Here is a 23,434-nt window from a genome sequence, read left to right as displayed (position 1 = left end):
GATCTGACTAATAGAACACTTCGCTAAGAGCAAGACCAAAAAAATCGTGCCGCAAGATTTGTTTAATATGTTTTCATGCTCCTCTAGGCTCTTGACTTGAAAGAAGAAACAAGTACTCCAGGGGCTTCAAAAAAAAAAAAAAAGGGGGGGGGAGTCCAATTGGGATTGAAATTTAGCCAGCTAGCCTGTGCCAAGCCTTATATTCAACCCACTAGTCAATCAAGTTGCAACCACGACTATTTTTTCAGTTGACTAAGAAAAGAACAAATAATACAGGCAGGCTTATGTCTCATTTCTCTACTTTGTCTACTTTTGGTGTTATACACGTGGAGGGCTCCCACTAGCCCTACCCCAGCTGAGTCTCACTCTTTGCTCACTTGGCACTCTTATCACTGAAGTTTTCCAAGGAATGGCTCAGATCAGCAGCTGCACACAAATCAGGGCCCTACATAATGGACTCCATGTGGCTGGTAAAAGGAAGGGGGCCAACAGTGTGGGTTCTACTCACACACATCTGTGTGGGGTGATGTTTAATTATACTGAACCATGTGGTTACACATGACATCACATTGTGGGTTTCCTTCCCCTTGCAGGTGGCAATCAGTTGGAATGAAGAAATATATAACATGGCTGTTTTGGGGAAGAAAAAGAAAAAAACTGCTATTATTAGCAGAAATCCCATATATACTATAACATCTCATTCCAACCTAAAATGATGCTTTCTGAATATATTGTAGGGAATCCTAAGATTGCCTAGAAAATTTCTAGGGGAATGAAAATATGGACTTCCCAAATAATAACTAGTTCTCTACACGACTTGAAAATATGCTGTACAATATAACTATGCAAAGGGTTCAATTCTATTTCCCCCTACATTTGTCAGGCAATAATCAGTATGGAGATGAAGATGAAGTTGATATGGGAAAGGAGTAATATTAAGTACTTGCAAAGGAAATCTACATTCAGCTTCTGGGAAGAAATGACCCCCCCCCCACTCTACTTTATTCAGTGTGAAACCACAGTTGGCTTGCTTTTTATACTGTGCGTGTGTTACAAGATACAAATAGCTGGTTGTTAGTAAAAAGTTACTGGCCATCCCAAATCTGCCCAGCCTCCCCGCATTTGTCCCCTTTTTCATGCACAGGCTGGTCACACATGGCATGCAGCATGCAGTAAGTGGAGAGCAGAGGTTAATAACCTGGACGCATAGGATCTGAGAATGTGAGAACAAGTTAAAGACAAGAGTTCCTCTCCATTGTCACTGAGGCTCGAGAAGCAATGCTCCAGCGTAGAGCAGTGGGATTGGTGGGGGAAATACAATTTGTCCAAGACATAGACATATCTCCGCAAGTGGCGGCAGGTGTAACTGCAAAACAAGGGCAAAGGGAGGAAAAGAAAGAAAAAAAGAAAAGAAACAAGAAACAGGAATTTTCCTTTAAGAAAACTGCACCCAAACATGATCTAAACAAAGTTCAGTGGCAGATGTCAAAGAGCAAAGCAATAGTTAAAAAAAAAAAAAAAATCAAAAAGCGGTAAAGGCAGAAAGAGTGGATTAATCTATGCAACAATCCAGGATGATTTCATTAGCGACACAAAGGGGGCTGCTGGCTTTGGCAGGGTGAAAACACACCAGGGTTTGTAGATGTTACTTTTCGGGGGGAAAATTCAAACCACCTTTTCATGCAACTTGAAGACAAAGGCACTTGTGCCAAGATGTAATATAAAATGTTATGGGAACAGTCACACAGTTTGTGTGGTTTTCTACAAGCTGCCATCTCCAACTAGAGAAATGAAACAGCCAAGTTCAGTCCTCTGTCACTGCTCTGAAGCTTTCCCACCAGCTGCTAGAATCTTAGCAGTTAACAATAAGCCAGTTTGCCACAGTAGTTAGGGAATTATGGGTTGGTGAATCCTGCAGTCCATGAATCATAGTGGGCACGGCTTTTGAATTCTGGAGGGTTTGCCTTACTTTACAGCAAATTCCACTGTCTTTGGATCTCATAAATAGAAGCTTCACAATAAATGTTACCCAGACACGTGGTTTTACTTTTTCTGAGTTTGTGCTTCCCTCCAAATATGCTGGCTCTCACCTCCATAATACTGAGCCAATGCAGATAGCATCAAGTTGAAAATGGTTGCCATATTGTATCTGATTCCCCTCAACAAGTGTACTGGGATCAAAACCCACAACTGAATTCGGGGCAAGGTTATTTGGAACCAGACAGCTCCCACTAAGTTCAATGGGGCACATTTTAAGCTCACGTTCTGAGATTATCGGGAACAACTTCAGTTCCAACGGCATCCCCAGGTTCAGTGTAGAATTTCCTCAGGCTCAGCTTTTTAATTACAACAAGAACGGAAAACGGTTGTCTTTTATTTCTAGTAACAAAGCAAAGTGTTGCACAGGGAGGAAACACTTCAGTGGAAAACACAAGGATGGGGAAGAGAGTCAGAGACATGACTAGGAAGTCCTGTTCCTTTCCTGATAGGAATAAAATCCCCCAGACACAGAGCTATGAAAGACAGGCAACTGCCCAGCCTAAAGTTGGTGCTTTTCCCCTCGTCACCTAACTTTTGTAAATACATGAAAATGATCCTAATTTAAAGGAATGATTATAAATTAAAATCATATTTGGAAACAACCCTCCTCCTCTTCCTGTTGGCAGTGTGGCATCTTCAGCTGCCAGAACATCTGTGACAGTCCTAGATGATCTCCCACAGAAAACGATCACAAGATTAGCACGGGGAGTGAGTTCACTAAAGTTTTGTGGTAGTTTATCCCGTGTCAGTGTGTGCATTGTCCATGAAAATACACATTGGATCCAATGCCCAAAGATGTTATGGAGTCTTCTGTGAAGACACCAGGCTGAGCAACTGATCTTGCCTTATTCCATTTTGGCTGCTCACAATGAATGCAAAACCCACAGACAATTTCAGAAGATGTCATGTTTATTTTAATGCGAGATTGACTTGACTTTGGTTTTAAAACCCTGCTATCAAGCTGTCCTGATTTCTCTCACAGGGAGGGGGAAAAAAAAAAAAAAAACAGATTTGAACTCCACATTTGGTAAATGGTGCACAACGATCGTGTTTTTCCATAGAGCTCTCTTTAAAATAGCCAATGACTTTGTTTTTAAAAAAATGAAAATATGTATTTAATATCTGCATTTTATTACTAAATCAATGAAAAGGAAGTTATTAAAGCAAAAATAATACATTCTCCCAGAGACTTCTACAACTTAGCCCCCAAAGCAACCAGCATTCCTCTTTCTTCATAACTGAGTGAGGCAAGGAGACATGTGCTACCCAAGCAGATTATGGGCTGTACATTTTCCTCTTACAGTCAACTTAATTTCTAGCTATGTGGCAGTAATGTACTGAAATGTTTGATATCGCCATCTAAAAAGTTAGCACTTGGAATGTCTGGGTAACTGGAGCCTGGGAAATCAATACGTGCGGTTTGGAGTTTTCCTATTGAAAACAGTTGTTCTTACTTAAGGATGAAACTCTCTCATTTGGGGAGATAATGAAACTAATAAAATATCTCTAATGCCTTCTCGGTGCATAAACATTTTTTCCGGGTTTATGTGTTGCATGAATCTGAAGAGTTTATAGAAAATAAAATACTTCAATCTGTTTTATTAAAAGAAATATTAAAAATTATTCATGTTCTCGAACTACTGCTCTACAGGATTCAAAGTCAGCAGCCCAACTAATATGAAAATAATTTCTCTGGAGAACAAGCAAACAATTTCAGAACAATCTGAAAACTATTCTTTCAGAGGACTGAGTAACCATAAAGAGCTATTTCTAAAGATGGCCTACCGTTTCCAGGTGGCAAGCTGCTTGAGATCATTTGCTCAGATCCTCCCAAATGTACACAAATACAAATATAAAAAAGGACAATTTGAGTTCTCAAAATTCTCTGTGCCATGCAGCGTATCTATAAAGCCCTGCGTTATCTCTGAGCAAGTCTGAAACCTTAAACCTTTCTGGTTGGTTATCATGGCATGCAGTTCCTTAACCATGCTAAAATGTGTTGCCCAAACCTGGAATAGATGCCATTTCCAATTAGCAGTACATGAAATTTGAAGCTAGCCAAAAAGATGGCCTGCATGTTCATATTAACTGGTTAGAATGGCTTTACATGTCATATTAACATGCTCTCAGTTTTTCAACGATAACCTATTTGGGGAACTTACTTATTCCATTTATACACTGCCATTCCTTTTTCTTTATCTCAATGTAAGTGTTGTGTGTCTTCAGTGATAAGGTCTCAGAGTGAGACGTTATTAAAGTGACTGTAGCAAGACTTTTATTGTAGGACTCTACTCTTGATCCAAGCAATCTGAATTACTATCCTGAATAAAACGTCTTACTTGACCCAAGTGTTTGAGAATGTACTGGTATCACTGCTCTTGGTATTCCTAGATGAAACTGTTTTAATCCTTTTAGTGTGGTCCAATTTATCTCTGAGATCAAAACTTCCTTTGTGAATCACCTATACCAGATGGTAGACTGGCAGTTGGGGGAGACAATCCTACTGTTCTTTCAAGACATTTCATTTGATACAGTCACCCATCATATTTAAAGATGCTTTATGGTTACTGAATGGGAGGCATTTTTAAGTTATTACTAATAATTAGTTAACTATAGTTATTACTGCAGGGTTAATCTCAAAAGGTGGAGAGATGTTTAACTTACATGGTTGTTGGAATATGGCAGAGGTGGGCAATTCACAGGCAGCATACATCCACCAGAAACTATCAAGACACCACCATCAAAATCCATTAAAATAAAAGAAGGTGTGTGTGTGAAAATGTGGACCTAGCCCCCATCATTCATGGTCTAATAACATCTAAACTGAATTGCTGCAGACATTTCTACATGAGTTGTTTTTAAAGACAGTGCAAACATCAAATCGGTATTCTGAGATCGCCAGAATACTGAATTGAATTTAGACAGTATCATTTCTTTCTTACAAAATAATAAAAATGTACCTGGGAGTATTTAATGATACTAAAGCTTATATTCAACTAGTTTATACCATTGATTTTGTATACCCAACCTGGGCTCCTTCCAGAAGTGCAGATGCCAACTCCCAGAATTCTTAGCAATGGCTATGCTGGCTGGAGAAGGCTGGGAATTGAAGTCCACACATCTTGAGAACACCAGGTTGGGGAAACCTGGCCAAACAAATCATATCCATAAAAACAATGTATTTAAACACTAAAGAAACTATAAAGTTGTTGTACTGAAAGCTTCTTTTCTCTGTCCCATGATACTGTCTTTTCCTCATCGCTAATAATAATAATAATAATAATTCGCTTTAATTTTCAAACCACCTCTCAGGCTGGCTTGGGGAATTCTGAGAGTTGAAGTCCACACATCTTAAAGTTGCTGAGGCTGAAAACCACTGACGTAGATGTTTGCCAGGGTATTGTATACAGTTTCATACATGTTGAAGCCCAATGTTGAGAGGCTACATCTGGGCAATGTGTCTAACCTTTAGCCTTCTACACTCCTGATTCCAACACCCTTCTAATGGAACGCAGTATGCCTAGGTACACCAGATGGAGAATGAATGCATTAATATCCTACCAGATACCAATTTCTGGATCCATGTAAGATTTAACAAGGCTCAAACAACGTTTAACTATATTTCCTTGCTGGAAACGACAGACAGTAGTACAAAACCTCAAGTCTGTATGTTCCACATACATTCTAATGATGTAGCTAAACGGTGGGACTTAATACAGAAAATATTATTGCTGTAACAAGATAAAAGCAGGATGAAGTATTTGTGATGTGTAAATGAAGAGTTCCATATAGAATACCTTAAGACTTAGTTTTCTTAGAAGGTCTTTGTATGATAAGTGATCAACACTAGCTTCAACCCTTATTTTAACAGGCTTCTCTCCTTGTTAGAATACTTTCCACTATGTGCAGTTATGCTTTCCAGGACAGGAGTAGCTGATTAGCTTATAAGAGTCATCACAGCTCAACTAGTAGTAAGATAGTTTTGAAACACTTTTTAATTCTAAAGACAAAAATTAGGCAAAAAGATCTTGAACGTTAATATGCCTCAAGATGGGATAGGATAATTTACCGCCATGAAATCACTTTTTTTTTTTTTTACAGATAAACAGATTTCTAACCTATTATTTCTTCAACTTAAAAAAAGACTGACATGAATATTGGCACATGTTTTAAACTGTGGTTTGAAACGCCTTACAAGCCTCCCTGAAAATCTTTGTTTTGAAGGGTGGGGGTCACAGAATACATTTAAGGGTTCGAAGAGTTTGACTGGAAGAGGCAGTGCCACGTAATATTTCCATTTTTCCTCTTATTTAACTTAAAAGACCATGAAAAGCAGTTTCAGTTCTAGCTTCATGCCTCGCTAGCTGCTTTGTATTCTATCGGGAACAGTTTCTCTCCCCTGCTTGCTCTGGAGATAATTTAGACAGCAGCAATTTGAGTTAAACATCTTTTCTCTCTGCACTCTAACTTTCAGTTCTAGTCCCTCTAAGCATGTATATCTTAGTAAATTATAACATGGGATTACTGTACGTCTGTACCTAACATATATGTTAAAATGCTATTTATCGCCTGGAGCTGCCTTGGCAATTGGAGAAGCTGATAAATTGATTTAATAAATGCTAATAATAAATACTACTCCTATCTAGAGTTAACAAAAGAGCTTGGCAGAACTTATTGGCACTTTTTCAACTCTCTCAGTGACGTGAATTGGCAGTTGGCCTGGATTCACTGGGGACCCCCTGATAAGTCAACCTTTGATCATTTTTTCTTCCATCTTCTGGCACACCCCACTATGCCCTCTGTATTGGTTAGTAATTTTGTTCCATGATGTTCCTCTGCAGTGAACTTCTCAGGGCCTCCCCCTTGAACATTTCATGGACTTATGATCTAATGAGCTTTCAGCAGTACAAATATCACCTGATCGGTTTTAGCATCACTAGCCACCTGTTCTCTGGATTAAAGCCAACAGATCATCTTCAACAGTCACTAGAGCTAAGTTCATTGCAGCTGCCAGCCATTACCTCAATTTCTAAGCTTCTTCCCATCAATCTCCTGGGTGTTTTATGACTTCCCCCTTTGCCACCTCCATATCTGCTGCCCCTCCTTTTCCTATGAGCACTGTGTCCTATAAGAATCTAAACCAGTGTTTCTCAACCGGGGCAATTTTAAGATGTGCGGAATTCAACTCACAGAATTCCCCAGCCAGCATGGCTGGCTGGGGAATTCTGGGAGTTGAAGTCCACCCATCTCAAAGTTGCCAAGGTTGAGAAATACTGATCTAAACTATTTTATATTCCCAGCTGCTTATCACCAGAGATTAGCACAGGCTTGGTACAGTTTACGTGCCTGTCTGGCACTATGGCAGAGAAGAGAATCATAATAGCTGGCATGTAAGCCTCTGAAACAAACCAGTGAAATCTTAAGAGGAAAAAAACAACATAATTTCTGAAATGAACCTATAAAAATAGCCAGACCAAAAAGTAATTTCCAATATAAAACACTTTTTCATGGATGTTAACACCCAGCAATTTCTTTTGAGCAGCAACTTACCTTTCTTTTACTTTGAGGAAGCTGACCTTGGCAAAAACTATGAGTTGTCCATCTTTCAAAGAAATGAAAGAGGAGAGCGCTACAGTTTTTATTGAAACGATAATTTTCCGCCCAAACGACAGGCATTAATTTGCATTCATGTTTGTAGTGCCTGTTTTGTAGAGCCAATATTCACACACATTGGTTCTTCCCCATCATGTTATTCAAGGAATGTTTACTAGCTGATAAGACCATATGGAAGAGTGTACTTGGGGGAACATGAGAGAAGAGGAAGGCTTTCTGCAGACCTTGCTATGACTTTTTCCATTGCTATATGACTATTTTGCTCTATTTGACACAGAGATCCAAAAATAAACTCTAGACTCCTTCAACAGAGGTAGACTGTCATAGGGAGCTTATGCTTATGCTCGGCAGCACGCAATATTTTGGTGGTATGGTTGTAATTTGATTTACGTTTCTTACTTTATTTTACATGTCTCACCAAACTCTGAAACACATTTTTACTCTCCTTTGTTGCCATGCGTTGCATTAAGTGGCGAGACGAGCAGAAGGACTCGCTTCCCTATCACTTTCCCTGAAACTTAATACAAACTCTGCATAGCTGAACAGCGCCATTGCCCTGCTTTGCTAGAATAGTGTGAGCATAACAAACTAAGTGGAAGGGTGGGGTGAGGACAAAATGGCAGGGAGATATTATTTGCATGTATTATTTACATCAGTTCTGGCAAAACTCAGAGTTAACAAGGTTTTCCTATCTGCACATAGCCTACGTTGTATGAATCAATAGGGCACAAATTAATTACACTTCATCATGAAACATAATTAACTTGATACTACGTATCTACTGGAAAACAACAAAAGTGGAATTTCAATGTGTGTCAAATGAACAATAAATAGAGATGAAAAGACAGTGAGGGATTTTTGCATGCTGGTCTTCTGTATGCTGTCAAGACTAGATTTTCAGAAAAGATAGTTCAATTAAGGGCCTAAAACACTACTTTGACAAGCTGAGTAATAGCATAATTATATCTCTCTGCAGCTTGATCTATTCTCCTCCCAATACATGGACATAAATACATACCTGATCATTATTTTCAATTATACTATCAATTCTATTTTATTTTTTTATATCACACTACAGAACTGGAAAAAAGTATATTCTCATCCATTCCTTTTGGTTCGGCTGTTAACAGCTTATATCAGAACTCACACTTTATTCTCCTGCACGTGTAAGCTGGTACAAACTCAAGATCACAACAATATGAAATGCAGTTCTTTCTGAACAGGCAAATCAACTGCAGCTCTCATTAGGCAGCTCAACTGTGGAAGGTTTCAAGTTGTTATTATAGCTCTTCCTGTTCACACATTTACTCCTAAATAAGCAACAGATGTGATATTTATTCCTACTGAAATCAGCTGCTTTGCATAAGTTATGGAAGGGAAGGTCCCTAACCTACTATGTAAAATGGAATGTCTCTTAGATATTATTGTACCTGGCCAAAATCTGCAACATCTTGAAAGGATATTATCAGGTCCTCCAATAAGTTCAATTCAAATATGTATGACAAACTATAGTTTGAGATAACTGTATCCAGTTGCCTATTTGCTTAAATTCTCTCTCACTTAAGCACTCTCCTGGAGTGTTAGCCACAACTGTAATTTTTTACTGGCTTATGAATTTTGATGTAAACGCAAACTGGAATCAGTGCAATTTGTAGTTGATGAAGCAGCTTCACATCGTAGTTTGACATTCTGATTTGGCAGCCTCACATAAGCTATGGCTTGTGAGTAAACTAGTCTAAATGAAACCAAAATCAAAATCATGATAACAGGCATTTAAAAATTAATATACTTTCCTGTCATCAGACTAAGGAAGAGAGTGAATATCCTCTACAACTAATCCTGGAGAGGGGAAAAAAATCCTTCTTCCATATTATGAGCAGATTTTTTTTTTTGCTTATCAAAGTCAAGACACTCTTCTTTCTGTCCTAGTTTCATATGTGCCTGTGTGGGAAGATAGGATGTGTGTTGGATGGGGGAGTAATGAGTTTTTAATCTTTGTGTAGAGTGATTCAGAATAAAAATGGGAGTGAGACAAAGATGCATATTGCCCCCTTATCTGTTTAATTTATACAGTTATGATAGCAGGTTTAGAAATGATAGCTGAAATCAAAACAGGAGGCCCAAACACTAACAATTTAAGATATGTAGACACTGCTGCTTTGCTAGCCAAAAGTAAAGAACACTGAGAAGAGTTCGCTAAGAAAGTAAAACTGGAAAATGAAACATCTGGATTAATCTTGAATATTAAAAAGACAAAAATAACATCAACCAGCATGCTTAGTGAACTTACAATTCATGGTGGAAAAATGATGGGGGTAAAAGTTTTCTTGGATTCAAGAATAAATAAAAATGGAACATGAACTGGAGAAATAAAGAGATTAATTCTAGAGAGGAAGACAATGTCAAAGTTAAACAAGATCCAGAAGGATAAGGATATTTTTAGGACAACAAATTATGCCTTTAAATGATGAATCCGAAGATGGCTATGGATGCAAGAAGAACCAACTAACCAGTCCTGGATCAAATAAAGACTGATTGCTCCCTTGAGGTGGCAATCAGCAAGCAAAAGCTCATACAGTTTCAGGATGTGATGCAATCTGATGACAGAACATAAAAGCTATTATCCTTGGCAAAGTTAAGGGAAGTAAAAGAAGTGGAAGGCAACAGGTAAGATGGATCAAAAAGATCAACAAAATCATAGGACTGTCTTTGGAAGAGGGCAGGAGACAGGAGCTCTTCTGCTCTCAGTACAGACTTCCTGAAGCTGCTTTTCTAATGTTATGGCTCTAATATGAATATAACTGGTAAGTTAATCCTAACTTTTCTCCTGAATAGAACTGAAAAATCTGTTTGAGCTGCACTTTGTTCTTCAGTGTCCTTTATGCAATCCTGTGGTTATCCCAATAAAACTTTCAGTGCTTTTATGGCAACTTTTTTATTAATAGACATGAAAGACAGACATTCTTGGGATCATCGATGCTCGCCTTCCTTTTTTTCCCAGTTGATAAAACTATTTCAAAATGAAATATTCATCTATACCTGCCAGTTACTTCTCAAAATTCCTCCCTTTTTCACATCTACCCATAATGATGTGTGTGCCAGGCTTGAGGAAGGCTGAGAGAACCCAGCAAAATGGCATCAGGAGATCTGAGTCCCAAAAAATTTAGATAACAATAGAAGGTTTGAGGCAGCTGAGGAACCGAGTTGGCTCGATGGAAGAAAGAAAAGCTTTCCTGTATCTGAGAGAGGAAGGAGGGAAGGAGTGATTGGGGTGTGGAGTCCTGGAGATAAGGTATTAGAGAAAGTTAGAAAAAGAGTTTGGGGCTGATCCTGAAACAGACAGAACTAGATTCAAATGAGTTTTAATTCAGGCTTTTGGGCAACCTACTTATCTTGTGGATTCACAAGTTTGCCTTTCTATGAAACTGGGAATTTTATAACTGTTCTGTTTCAGTCATTCTGTAAATGGGCCTTCCCTGCAGCCATTTCGTGATGGCAGTTATGACACTCTTCATATGCACCCATGAGCCCTGCAGTAGAAGACAGACTCCTGAAACAGGCAGCTGCTTAACTCAGCTGCTAAGGCTAAAGGTTAGTTATCCATGTAATATTTCTGAAATAAGCATTAAAAATAATGTATTTTTCAATACCTATTATTTTAAGCACATTGGTTTTCAATATTTTTCTGGCAGGGGCTAGTTGACTTAATTCTTTAACTTCTGTCCTAAGTAACTCTGCTGTTTTATGAGCACCAACGTCTATGCCACATCATTTGCAAAGTAGGGATAACTAAGTATATAAAAAGACCATTAGCATATTCTTAAATTCTGGAAACATACTTAGCAAGCTACACATAGTGAATATCATTATAGCTTTAGACTGAGATATTATCCACTCTTACATAAGAATAATTTAATAATTATTCTGAAAATGCCTAAGTTTGAGGACATGGCCACCCAAGTCATATGGTACTTTGTAGTTCCTAGCCAGGAACTGAACAAAAAGAAATACATTTATAGAACTCCATTAACACTGTTAATGGCAAAAAATACTGGCAATCTGTATTTAGAGGGAGATTTTCAAAAAGGCCTCTGTAGCAATTGAATCACTTCAAGCATTTAGGCAGGAATTACTAGAATATCTGGTTGAATGTTGAATTATGCCTCTCTGCTCTCTTGTTAGCTCCATGGCTAAGTAGATTTTGAGTGGAAAGTTCCATAGCTATTGTAGTTAAAAACAAAACAAAGCACTGGATTAAAACTGAGCTGAATGGAATATCCTTCACCTAAATCATTACATCTTTGCAGTCTTGTGAAATCTAAAATTATCCTTGTTGCTCATCTCCTTTGTCCAGAGTCTACTTACATGCTACAATCCTCTATTTCTCAATGCTTTTCTTCCCAGCAAACTCTGAAAAGTCAGGTGTTGTTGAGTGATTATAATACAGAAACATTGTTTGGAATTGGCCACTTCAGATAGGGCAAATGATTAAATCTGTGTTGCATCATTACACCAATGCTGTGACCTACGTACTTGCATCAAACTAGAGATGCCAGTACATAAGAGCCACATTTGCTTGATGATATCATCACATGTGCTGTCAATCTGGCATCATTACAGTTTGCTGTGAATGCCCCTGTAAAGAATTATAGCTTTTGTCACAACATATCAATTCTGTTATAATGAAGAATGATCAAAACACAATTAAAATTATTTTTAGACTGTATTAAGGGGTTACCAATTCAGGAACTAACTACTAATCTAACTTAAATCAGAAAAGTCTCTTTCTATCATGTGCCATGTTCCCTTCTCCCACCCCTGAATGTATTAGAGTTTTGATCTTGAAAACAGACCAGGAAATAAAGCTAGGAAATAAGGTATCTGATAACAATCTTCAGCTGTCTAGAAGGAAACCATGGCTGCTGCTGATGAAAGCCACTAAAAGTTCCAAGAAACCCAGTAGGAATGCATTTTCCCCATTTATTCCTCAGCACAGATTATTCATTTGGGTGATTTCTATCCCAAATGCAGGTTCAAAGCAAACATCGACAGAAATAATCAGTGTCATCCCCAAAACTGCTTGGAGTTGGAAGATTTAATCATGACTACTTGTCTTTTTATACAATAATGAATATCCCTTAGGGCAAAAGATCCTACTAAGATATTCTCTGCTAGGGTTTACACAGTACAAACAAAATCATTTACCCAAAAACACACTTTCAGACATATCCCATCTTGTTTTCTTTCACAGCAGTGTACGCCCTGGTATCCGGGGATAATAAGCTAAGGCTTCCATTCCATAAAAACAGACAGTGGTCAAGAAATTAAATACCCCTGCATTACACATAAGTGAAATGCACTGAAACTGTTTAATAAGGCCCAGTCATCCAAAGGCCCACCAGCAGGCCTGGAACATAAAGGCACAAGTGTTCCCTTCTTTTTCTCTCTATTCAGACGCTAGGCGGAAACTATAGCTTTGGTGTGTGGTTTTTCTGAGAAAACTTAATACAGTGCTCTACAAAAGTATATAAACATGAGAAAGACTTACTACAGAAGTGGCAATGCTAAGAGAAACAAATACAGATTTTAAAGCTCAGAGCAAGCCAAGTGGGAACAAACATCCTGAAGAGAATTCTAGAGACGAAGCAAATAGACTTGCAGGACTCAGTGGAAGGCAGCAAAGACTGGCTGATTTCCTGCATCATGTCATAATGTGATTTTCTGTGATTTTAGTTAGCGTGATACGTGAACCCAGCTGCTGTAGTTTGTAAACTCTGCCTTTTGAAACTTTAGTGCAATGTGGGTACCCAGCCACAATGGCCTGTTCAATAAAGCAAGGCTGAAATAAGCCTGTGAACCTAATTGCTTTTTCAAGAGTATTCTAAGTATCAACCCACGATGTTACTAAAAATGCTACCACTGTTCCAAGGAAAGCTCTCTTGAGAGAGAACATATTGTTGGAGGACTTGTTTGGTTTAGAAGAACAAACAGAATCTGGGTGTAAGGAGATGCTTTGTTCTGGCATCACAAGTGTTGTAGGGAAATAATGGCCTGAAAGCATTTGCTTATCTAACTGGGAAGACGTAGCAAACAGGACAAAAGGCAAGAATGAAAGACAGTCAAGCGTTCAAAGACATGAGAAAGAGAGACAGCAGGAAGGCGGTAAGGGTTGGGTTCCAAGCATTTTAAATTTCTACAATGTGTAAAAGGAACTCTGGTCATAAAAAGAGCGTTTTGTTTATTCATTAATATGTTGGTCTTGCTGAAGGAGAAGATCAGCTATATTATCTGGCCTCTTTTTTAATTGTGTAAGTTAGATTTCCTCAGATTTCTGCAATCACAAGACCAAGGAAGCAGGGACATTCAAGCTACGTACTAAGGAACTCTGAATTCTTTGGGTTCCATGTTAAGAAGATTAATAGTACAGACAACCTTTTCTGAAAGACAGACTGTGTTAAATTCTCTGTTCTGAGTCACACGAACACCCCTGCACTGGCGTATGGCAACAGTTGGACCATGCAGGCCTAGTGAGGAATTGAATGTGCACGAAATAATTATGGGCACTGCGTGGTCTTCTTAAAGCAGATTTACAGGGAGGGACTCCTTGGCAGGCAGATCACATTAAAAAAAAATCCTCAAAAACAAGAAGTTTAAAACGTTGAGAAGGGACATCAAGCAGCTTCATCAATCCAAATAAAATGCTTCATATAATCACAAAGTATCTGCTATTATAGGACCCTCACTTCACATTCATCTGTATCAATCACACTTATTTCATGTAACTCAATAGTTATTCATTTATTCAATACTGATTAAGTAGTTCTTTTTCCAACATGTTACCAATTACTTGCTTTTTCTCAGGGTAAGTGATATTAGTTTTTGCTATCCCTACCATCCATAAACATTTAATCTAGACTCTGTGAAGCTTAATAGAACTTCAGGGTCAAGATTTAAATTTAGGAATTGGAGATTCAAATCTCTCTCTCTTTCTTTTAGATTTTTTATCCTGCCTTTATTATTTTTTTATAAATAACTCAAGGCATTGAGCATACCTAATATTCCTTCTTCCTCCTATTTTCCCTGCAACAACCACCCTGTGAGGTGAGTTGGGCTGAGAGGGACTGGCCCAAAGTCACCCAGCCGGCTTTCCTGCCTAAGGCAGGGCTAGAACTCACCATCTCCTGCTTTCTAGCCTGGAGCCTTAACCACTAGACCAAACTGGCTCTTTCCTGCAGAATTTAAGACAAAGCTAGTTGAATTATTCTGTACAAGACTTGAATTTACCTGATGATTCTCTGCGCAGCATACTGATGAAGGGAGCGGAACTGTGCTGACATATTGGCTAGAGCTGCCAAACAATTTGTATGAAGGTATTTGTCCTGTTAGAGATGAGGTGGAGAAAAAACACACACATCAGATTATTCTTCCTGTATACCGCAAGGTCGGTCAAAAGGAGATAATTCACTTGTCTTCCATCTGTTTACGGGAGGCAGAGTTGCAATAAACACAAACCAAAGTTGTGTTCTGATTTTAGGGGTAAGTCTCATTGATAGCTCAAGTCATTCCAGCTCAATAAGGTTAGGTCTTTTATGGAGCGGTTGCTAAGCTCATTAATGCTGATCAAAATCTAAAGGTAAAGTGGCTCTCTTTATATTTCAAGCTTTATTTTATTTGGAAATGTAGTTTACCTCCCCCAAATTAAAGCTTATAACAGCACATTCCCTTTATTAATTGCAAGCTGGTATACCATTTTCCATGTAAAGGGGATCCATTTTAAAATAGAAGTACAGTGGTACCTCGGGATATGAACTTTATGTGTTCCGTGACTCTGGGCGTATCCCGAGTTGGTCATAACCCAACGCAAATTTCCCCATAGGGTTCAATGTAAATCCGGTTAATCTGTTCCGCCCTCCGAATTTGGTCACACCCCGAAGCAAATTTTCCCATAAGGTTCAATGTAATTACCGTTAATCCGTTCTGGCGTCCATGGACCACGCGTCAGGGGCGGGAGAACGGCCGGGCGCGGCACGGCAGGAAAAAGGCCGGGCGCGGCGGGAGAACGGCTGGGCGTGGGGCAGTGGGAGAACGGCCGGGCGCGGCACGGTGCGGCAGGAGAACGGCCGGGCGCGGCGCAAGAACGGCTGGGCGCTACGGGAGAACAGCCGGGCGCCGCGTGAGAACGGCCGGGCGCGGCGTGAGAATGGCCGGGCGCGGCGGGAGAACGGCCACGGACCACGTGTCAGGGGCGGAAAAATGGCTGCAGACCACGTGTCAGGGCGGAAAAATGACCCTACCCCGAGGCGGAGTTCGCACGTCGAGGTAAATTTTTGCAGCCGGAGTTGGTCGTAACCCGAAAAGTTCGTTAGTAGAGGCGTTCATATCCCGAGGTACCACTGTATAAAATCCAAACTTCTGGAAACATAAAGAACCATACAGAATACTATTTCACAAAGTTCCCATCACAATACCACCAGGTTTATAGTTGTATAGCATAAGAAAGATGACCTTGATGAAGATATGCAAGCTTTCTTGCCAAGGGGTAAAGCATATTTTAGGTCCACAACAGCCTGATGACAATTGGAAGTGGCTCGGGCAAACACCTCCCTAATTCACTGAACTATAAGTAGTAGTAGGAGGTACAACACAATCAGACTTCCAAAATTCTGTTCTTATAGCCATTCTCAGCAAAAGTAGTTTTAGCCTTAGTGGGGCTGACAATAGTTCAGATGACAAATCTGATGATTACTTTGCAGTTATGATTTTATGAATTTAGTGATGATTACTTTGCAGTGAAGCAAGTTAAGGAAGTCTTGCTGAAATCCAAGAGTATGGCTCCTAGCCATTACAAAGCACGCTGCGTTTGACAGTCTAGTTGCCTAGTTGTATAAGGTAGCTTCATGTATTCAATGGGAGAAAAAAATAAGACAGTTACTAGAAGTTGAGCATTTATATTTTTCACTTCTTGATCAACTTCAGTGTTTTGGTTACAACTGACACTTCCAACATTTTCTTCTTCGTTTGTATTTATTTCATCTCTGTAGAGCAGTGTTTCTCAACCTTGGCAACTTGAAGATGTGTGGACTTCAACTCCCAGAATTCCCCAGTCCGCACATCTTAAAGTTGTCCAGGTTGAGAAACACTGCTGTAGAGTAATACAACATTGGGGCTTCATTTCAGATCTCTTTCCTCCTTAGCTCTTCATAAAGAACATTCTTCAGGCTTTTATTGTTCTCCCCAGTGACAGAGTTCTTCATACAATGTTAGCTTTTGTTGGGAACTTTGGTTGCCACTGTAGAAAATGGTATATCTGTTCTACCTGAAATAAATCTGAATTACACAACTTACCCTTGTCCTTGTCATATTGTACTGAATGGTCCTTATTACTACAAGAATCAGGAGACTCCCCAATGAAATTTCTGTTAGTACACGTTCTGAGTACCAAGTAATATTTTTCAATATCTGCAAAGATAGAGAGGAACAGAATGTATTGACCTTGACAACTGAACCTCATATTCTCAATTCAGTTTCTATTTCCTAAGGTGGAGAAGTGATGAATGAAAACTCTAGGTATGATCCACTACAATATAAAATATTTAAAATTAAAATACAAATCACCCTCTTCAAAGTTGTCAATGTCTGATGACCATAGAAACTTTTCCAGCAGTAAAGAATGTAAAGAAAAACATGACTGTGTCGGGTGTTTAACACAACTATTGGATAAGAGTGAATCTAGCTGTATTATAGCACAATTGGAAGACCAGCCAAAGCTGGGCAAAGACCAACTAACCATGGCTTTCACCTTCCTATTTGGAGTCTAGGAAGATCCCCAAATTGTGGATCTGCTTCTTCAAAGGAGTGCTATACCACTACAGCTGACAAAGTGAAAGATGGTTTCTGGAAAACAGTGACATCTTGCTGGGATTTAACTTTTAACTTGTTTCTCCAGATCCAGATCCTTATAGCCTCCAGGCACTGGGCTAAGACTTCCAAAATATCTTTGGCTTGGCCCAAAGTGTAGAAGTGTATCTGAGCATACCCTCACCTGGAACAGATAACACCTCCCAGCAGCTTCATGTAGACATTAAAAAACAGGGGAGAGAAAGAGAGAGAAACTCCACCCCTAATCAACAGTTCAGCCTCTCTCTCCCAACCCCCACAAGTGGATCCACTTACTCAGGATGTGCTGGAACTACAGTAACACCATGTTCTCAAATTCTAGCTCTTGTAGGTGGTTCGAAAGGATACAATTATTTATGACATCCAATGCCATTAAGAAGGTTAAAAAGGACCAGGAGGAGTATGCTCCCCACATCCAGGTCTTGACACAGATCATCAACCAGAGCAGTATATGTGGTTTCTGGTGCCTGCTCAGATCTGCAACTGACTGAAAAGGATCTACGAAATCTACTTCCTCTAGGGAGTGGTACTGCTGCAGCCCCAGCACATTCTCCATAATACTGTCCACAAAGGGAAAGCTGAGTCTGTACAACAGGGAGGCTTCTTCAAAGGGGAGCACAATGCTGTCTCTTTCGAAGTGGCCAGTATCACCCCCTCTCTCAGTGAGACATTGATAATCTCCCTAATCCAGTTAATCATGGCCCCACCAACTTCCTGAAGAAGCTGGGGGAGCATGGGTTCTAGGCCACTTGTGTCAGATCTCATACCATCAAGCACCTTATCCACTTCCTTGCAATCCAAAATATAGAAAGAACCCCAGTAACATAGCAAGATGTTACCCCAGTCATTGCCTCTGATCCTAACCACGCAGAATCCAGACCCGAGCAAAGTGGAGTGATTTTACTAATGAAATGTTGCACAAATAACTCGCAGCAGCCCAAAGGAAGTTTTTGCTGTTCCACATCCCCCAAGAAAGTGTCAGTCACCAAAAACAGGGCTGCTGGGATATTGTCTGCTGACACAATAATGTGAGTGTACAGTCATCCTTAATGCCACTCTTTAGGCTTGAACATGAGCTCATGTCCATATTTGGTCAATTTTACTCCTGTTCTTCCTGCGTAGTGTCTCTTCTGCTGTGTCATCTCTCAGCTCCTTCGTAAAATAGAGCCCCTAGAATCTGTAAATAGGGAGGGGCTGCTCAGGAGCAACCCTGTCAAGAGCTCTGAACATTTTCATATTCCATTAAGTCCACTAGGCACTCTATGGAACTGCCTAGCAGACTGCTGGAAACATTCCCATGTGTATGTGAACAGAATCCATATGGATCTATTAGGCACCTGGAATAGACTGCCTTAATGAATCCTTCCACCCTACAGAAGTCTGAAGTGGCACTAAGCTTCATGTAAACTAGAGAATAATGCAACTGCAGTGCAGGAATCACCAACATTGTCTTCTAGCTTCAGATTATATACCAAGTGCTCCAAGATAAAGACCCGATCTAATGTATGATCACCTGTGTAAGTCAGGCCTGAGCCCGTTGGAGAAGTAGTCAGGAGAGAGAAAGAGGACCTCATTCTAGCAGCCACCAGGTAAGTTCATGAGCAAGTTGAAGTTGCTGGGTCAAGCCCAAGCATATCTGGGTAAGTCGATGCTTGTCATGGAGGCCACAAACTTCTGGGCCTTCCTGGACCCTCATCTCCCACCCCTGCAAGCATGGCACATCCCTGTTTTGGAGGAGCTCCAAAACAAACTCCAAAAGCTCAGGAAAAGGTTCTGCCATGCATCAAGGTGGGCAGTACAGGAGCAAGATACATAGCCTGTCCCTTCTGAGCAACACAACATACAAGCACAATCTACTGCCCTGGAGCAGGGACCCACCAAGTTGTCCTGGAGGATCATGACTACCTTTCCCTCTGCCTTAGCACTGCAGCTGATACAGGACTTCAATCCCAGGAGGCCAGATCTCCAAGAAAGTGACACTGCTATCCTCACCCAACCAGGTTTTGGCAATACACCTGAGGTCCACTCAGTCATTCATGACCAAGACCTCAAACCATCCTGTCACTTGAACCAAACACAGTTGGTCTGGTAGTACTCTAGACCATACACCCAATGCCTTCAGTCACGTCTTCCTCTATTCATCACCAACAAAACATTACTGGCAGGACTCTCTCCCCATTTCTTCCAGGGTAGCCAAAGGAGTCATGTCCCCTATGGATAAACCACTTTCCCTTATCCATCCCACATTTACTTTACAAAAATATTCAAGCAGGCTGGTAATCTGGCAAAGTCACTCTAAATAGCCCAACCCACTTCTTACATACTTTCCTCCACTTCTCCTATTTTCCACCATTCTTTCCCATCCTCTCACTAAGCACAGAAGTGGAAGAATTTCATCTTCTTTTCCATTTTCTCACTCTGGGTGACCTCATTTAGCTCAATCCCTCTTTCAACTGGATCTCCCAAGATGTTTAGTGATGTCTCCCCAACTGAGGATCTTCTTCCTGATAGCAAAAGTCCAGCCAGAACCCCACCTATGCAGCTACCTCAGCTTACCAACAGGACCCATGACTACTGTAGGAAACCTAAAACCAGGACTCTCCCAGCTGTTCTTGTCAATTGCCAAAGGCCCAGGTCCAGCAGCTTAGTCCTCCCAGAAACTCAACCTGCCTGTTTCTTGGTGGCCTTCACACCTACAAAAATGTCTGGGCTGCCAGAATAACTGCATCCCTGTATCAAGATTTCCTATCATCAAAATAATTAAATAGACAAACAAAAACTGCTCCTACAACAGGCTTGCTCGTCACTGTTTCCACCAGTAAACAAACTGTCCTCTGGTACTACATTGATGTCGTGGATGCTGATATATCCTTGACCTCCTATCATCATTCTCATTCTCCTCCTCCTCCTCTTCCCTGACATGTTTCTTTCCCATTCACATTGCTCTGAATCCCATAATATCCAGCTTGCCTAGCTCATTATACTCCCCATAGTCCTTTTTAACTAGTTCTGATCAACTCATACATGCTCATTTCCCTCCGCTCACTATCCTTCCTCCATTGCATCTTGGAACTGACTGTTTGGCAATTTCTGCCAGGTCTCCAGGCCTCCTTGCAACTTCTTGGGGACCTGAGAGTCTACCATACAAATCAGCAGACTTGGATCTCAGCCCCCTTTCTGTGGGGGCTTCAATTTTTCTGATGTCCCAGCCCTTCCTAGTAGACTCCACCAATCCTCTCTCATTCCCCATGATACAGGTTAATTCCACATTCACAAACACACCGTGATAACAAACAGCTCTGAAGATATATAACCAGTACATATTTACTTCATGTGCAAGAGTTACAGGAAAATTGCAGTAAAGGAAAAGCTGAGTTCACTCTTGCATGGCTTACTTTCATTTACTGTAAGACTGTAATTCACCAACAGATTTTACATTCATTGAGCAAGAGGATATAAACAGGAACTCTCAACAGTTAAACTCTCATATGTGTTTAACTAAACATTTGACTAACTCTTGTTAATCCATCCTGACTGTGCACTCCTGCTTAACAGATGAACATTAGAAATGTGCTGCTCTCAATGTTTTCAAGAACGCCAGACACTAGACTAATGAATCACCAGTGCACGATGAGCTACCTTCTGCTCACACATAATTTCTGTAACATACTCCTCCCTTCCCTCGAAATATTTCATTTTCTCTGCAACTTACGGTAGTTAACGTGATTCTGGAAAGGTAAGCAAAAGAGGAAGAGTTAATGATCTTATGGAACATAGGATATTTATGTTATGTTCATCTCAGACCTTCAGTGTGCTTTTAAAGATACAGTGTTATTTTTACACGGCAAGTATTATTTGCTAAAGTACCTTTAACTACTGGATTCATACAGGAGAATAGAGAATCAACTCACCCGATTCAAATTATTTCCTCCTACTAATTTGACTCCTGCTTAAAGGAAATTAATATATGCAGAGACCCACTTCTAGGATGAGAATTGTAACAAAGAAACCCTCCCCAAGGAAAATTATGCTCTACTATATTTTAAATAACATTGATCATTCCCAATATTAATAAAGTAAGACTCAAGCCAACAGTGCTAGGATTTTGGAAGCCACAGAGATCTGGCTCTTCCAGGAGATTTTGTGAGCCACTCCTTCCTGGAGAAGAGAGTTATGCTAATTCTTGTTGGCTTGCCTTGGTGCTAGATTTGGTTCTTTTCGTTCCATCTATGTTGTATTTCTATGTTTTTAATTTGCATAGTGGATTTGGAGGTGTGGGGTGCTCAGCATCGGTTTACACGGGAGCAGCCTATCAGCCCCGGTAAGTAAGTAAGTAAGTAAGTAAGTAAGTAAGTAAGTAAAAAATAAAATAAAATAAAATAAAATAAAATAAAATAAAATAAAAGGCATGGAGCGTTGCTTGTGTGCAGCCACTGACAGGAAGAACTTGCATTTTCAAATCTTCTCTCCAAAGAACCCTAAGTCACATTTTATTTCTAACAAGAATCTTTTGAGCAGATAAGAAAGCTTCTGTAGCTTCCTTGAGGGAGCTGAAGTAAGAGCCCCTATAATCAGTGATTTGTAAAATGGTATTAAAATTAATCTAAACTATCAATCAATAAATGGGGGGGGGTGTAAAGCCACAAGAGGAAAATACGCTCAAGGACTCTGAACAGGCAACAAAATAGGAGTTTGTCTAACAAGAGGATGGAAAATCCAACCTGAATAATGGATTATTTTTATTTTTTCTATCTTCGACCACAGGGCAAAAGCTGATTCCTTGCAAAGCTGCTTAAAATAAACAAAGCAGCTTTTGGAGAGGCTTCACTCATTCCTAGCCTTTCCAAAAAGGGATACAAAACAAGGAGCTTACATACATATAGCAACTTTCATCCCAGTATTCTTCCACTCATCCTCTGCAGTATTTATTCTTTATCCCTCCTTTAAAACAGATAGAATATTGAAACTTCTGATCATTTTCTACTCATTCCCACAATAAGGAGCACCTAAGCAAAGTGTAACATAGACTCGTGTTGCCGGATCAATTATTCCATTAAACAATAAAGGCAGAAGATATGGCTGGAACATATAAGGACTATAACATTAAGTTCCAAAAATCCAAAGGTTTTACAATCAGTAAGGTTTTTTATAGTTGCTCTGAATTAGGGCTATTAATTTCTGCTTTTTTCCTTGAGTAATTATCCACTGATGTTATTTCGATGGTGTTGTCTACATTTTCAGTTTTATTTCAAAATAAAATGCAATACGGTATGTAAAAAGAGGATTAGTGCTCTCTGATTCTACCTCAACAAGGTTTTCAGGAAACCAAAGATAAAAGGCTGGTCTCACATCTCACATGGTACAAAGTTTCCTTTGAAATCAAAAGAATTTAAGCTGGTCATGACTAATTTTTCAGTGGAACAATTAACTCAGTATCATCGCATTTACAATTGCAGTCATAATGCAGGGTTGGGCAAAAGCTTGCAAAATTTCTTTACTTTCAATATTTATTTAATTAATGTTGCTTAAAAGTAACTGATACATCCTGCAAAGTATTTGGAACAAAAGCTACAAGAAGCAAACGTAAAGGAGAATTCATAAAAAAATAGCTGTATTGAGAAAATAGACATCCTTCTCACGCACATGGGATAAAAAATTACATTCATCTTCATTAAGATGGACATTTGCTGATTATTTTGTGATCAATTTATCATACATTTCTTCTGAAAACACATAACTTACAACTTCATGAATTGATTGATTGAAGCCATCATCTTCAGTAAGGATTAACAAAATTATCAGTGCCATATAAACATGATGTGAATTCCTTTCTTCAACATGATAAAGAATCTCAAGAATTGGCAGAACCTTGAGGAGAAAAAAA

General features: G+C 39.6%; 1 protein-coding gene across 5 annotated transcripts in view; it reads right to left on the bottom strand.

Annotated features, from left to right (window-relative positions):
* Positions 1-23,434, bottom strand: part of DYM (dymeclin) — a 203,318-nt gene that overhangs the window by 83,201 nt on the left and 96,683 nt on the right. For all 5 annotated transcript variants that reach the window (XM_088152700.1, XM_088152701.1, XM_088152699.1 and 2 more), the window contains 3 exons: positions 23,293-23,418; positions 16,999-17,112; positions 14,938-15,032 (listed from right to left, as the gene is read on the bottom strand). In XM_088152700.1, coding sequence (XP_088008826.1) covers positions 14,938-15,032; positions 16,999-17,112; positions 23,293-23,418 — 335 coding nt within the window. The remainder of the gene's footprint in view (positions 1-14,937; positions 15,033-16,998; positions 17,113-23,292; positions 23,419-23,434) is intronic.

This window comes from Python bivittatus, unplaced genomic scaffold, assembly GCF_059951505.1.
Source record: "Python bivittatus isolate LINGU-HERP-01145 unplaced genomic scaffold, Pbiv_v1 ctg000570_np1212, whole genome shotgun sequence".
NCBI lineage: Eukaryota > Metazoa > Chordata > Lepidosauria > Squamata > Pythonidae > Python > Python bivittatus.
This window is presented reverse-complemented; position numbering and strand designations above follow the sequence as displayed.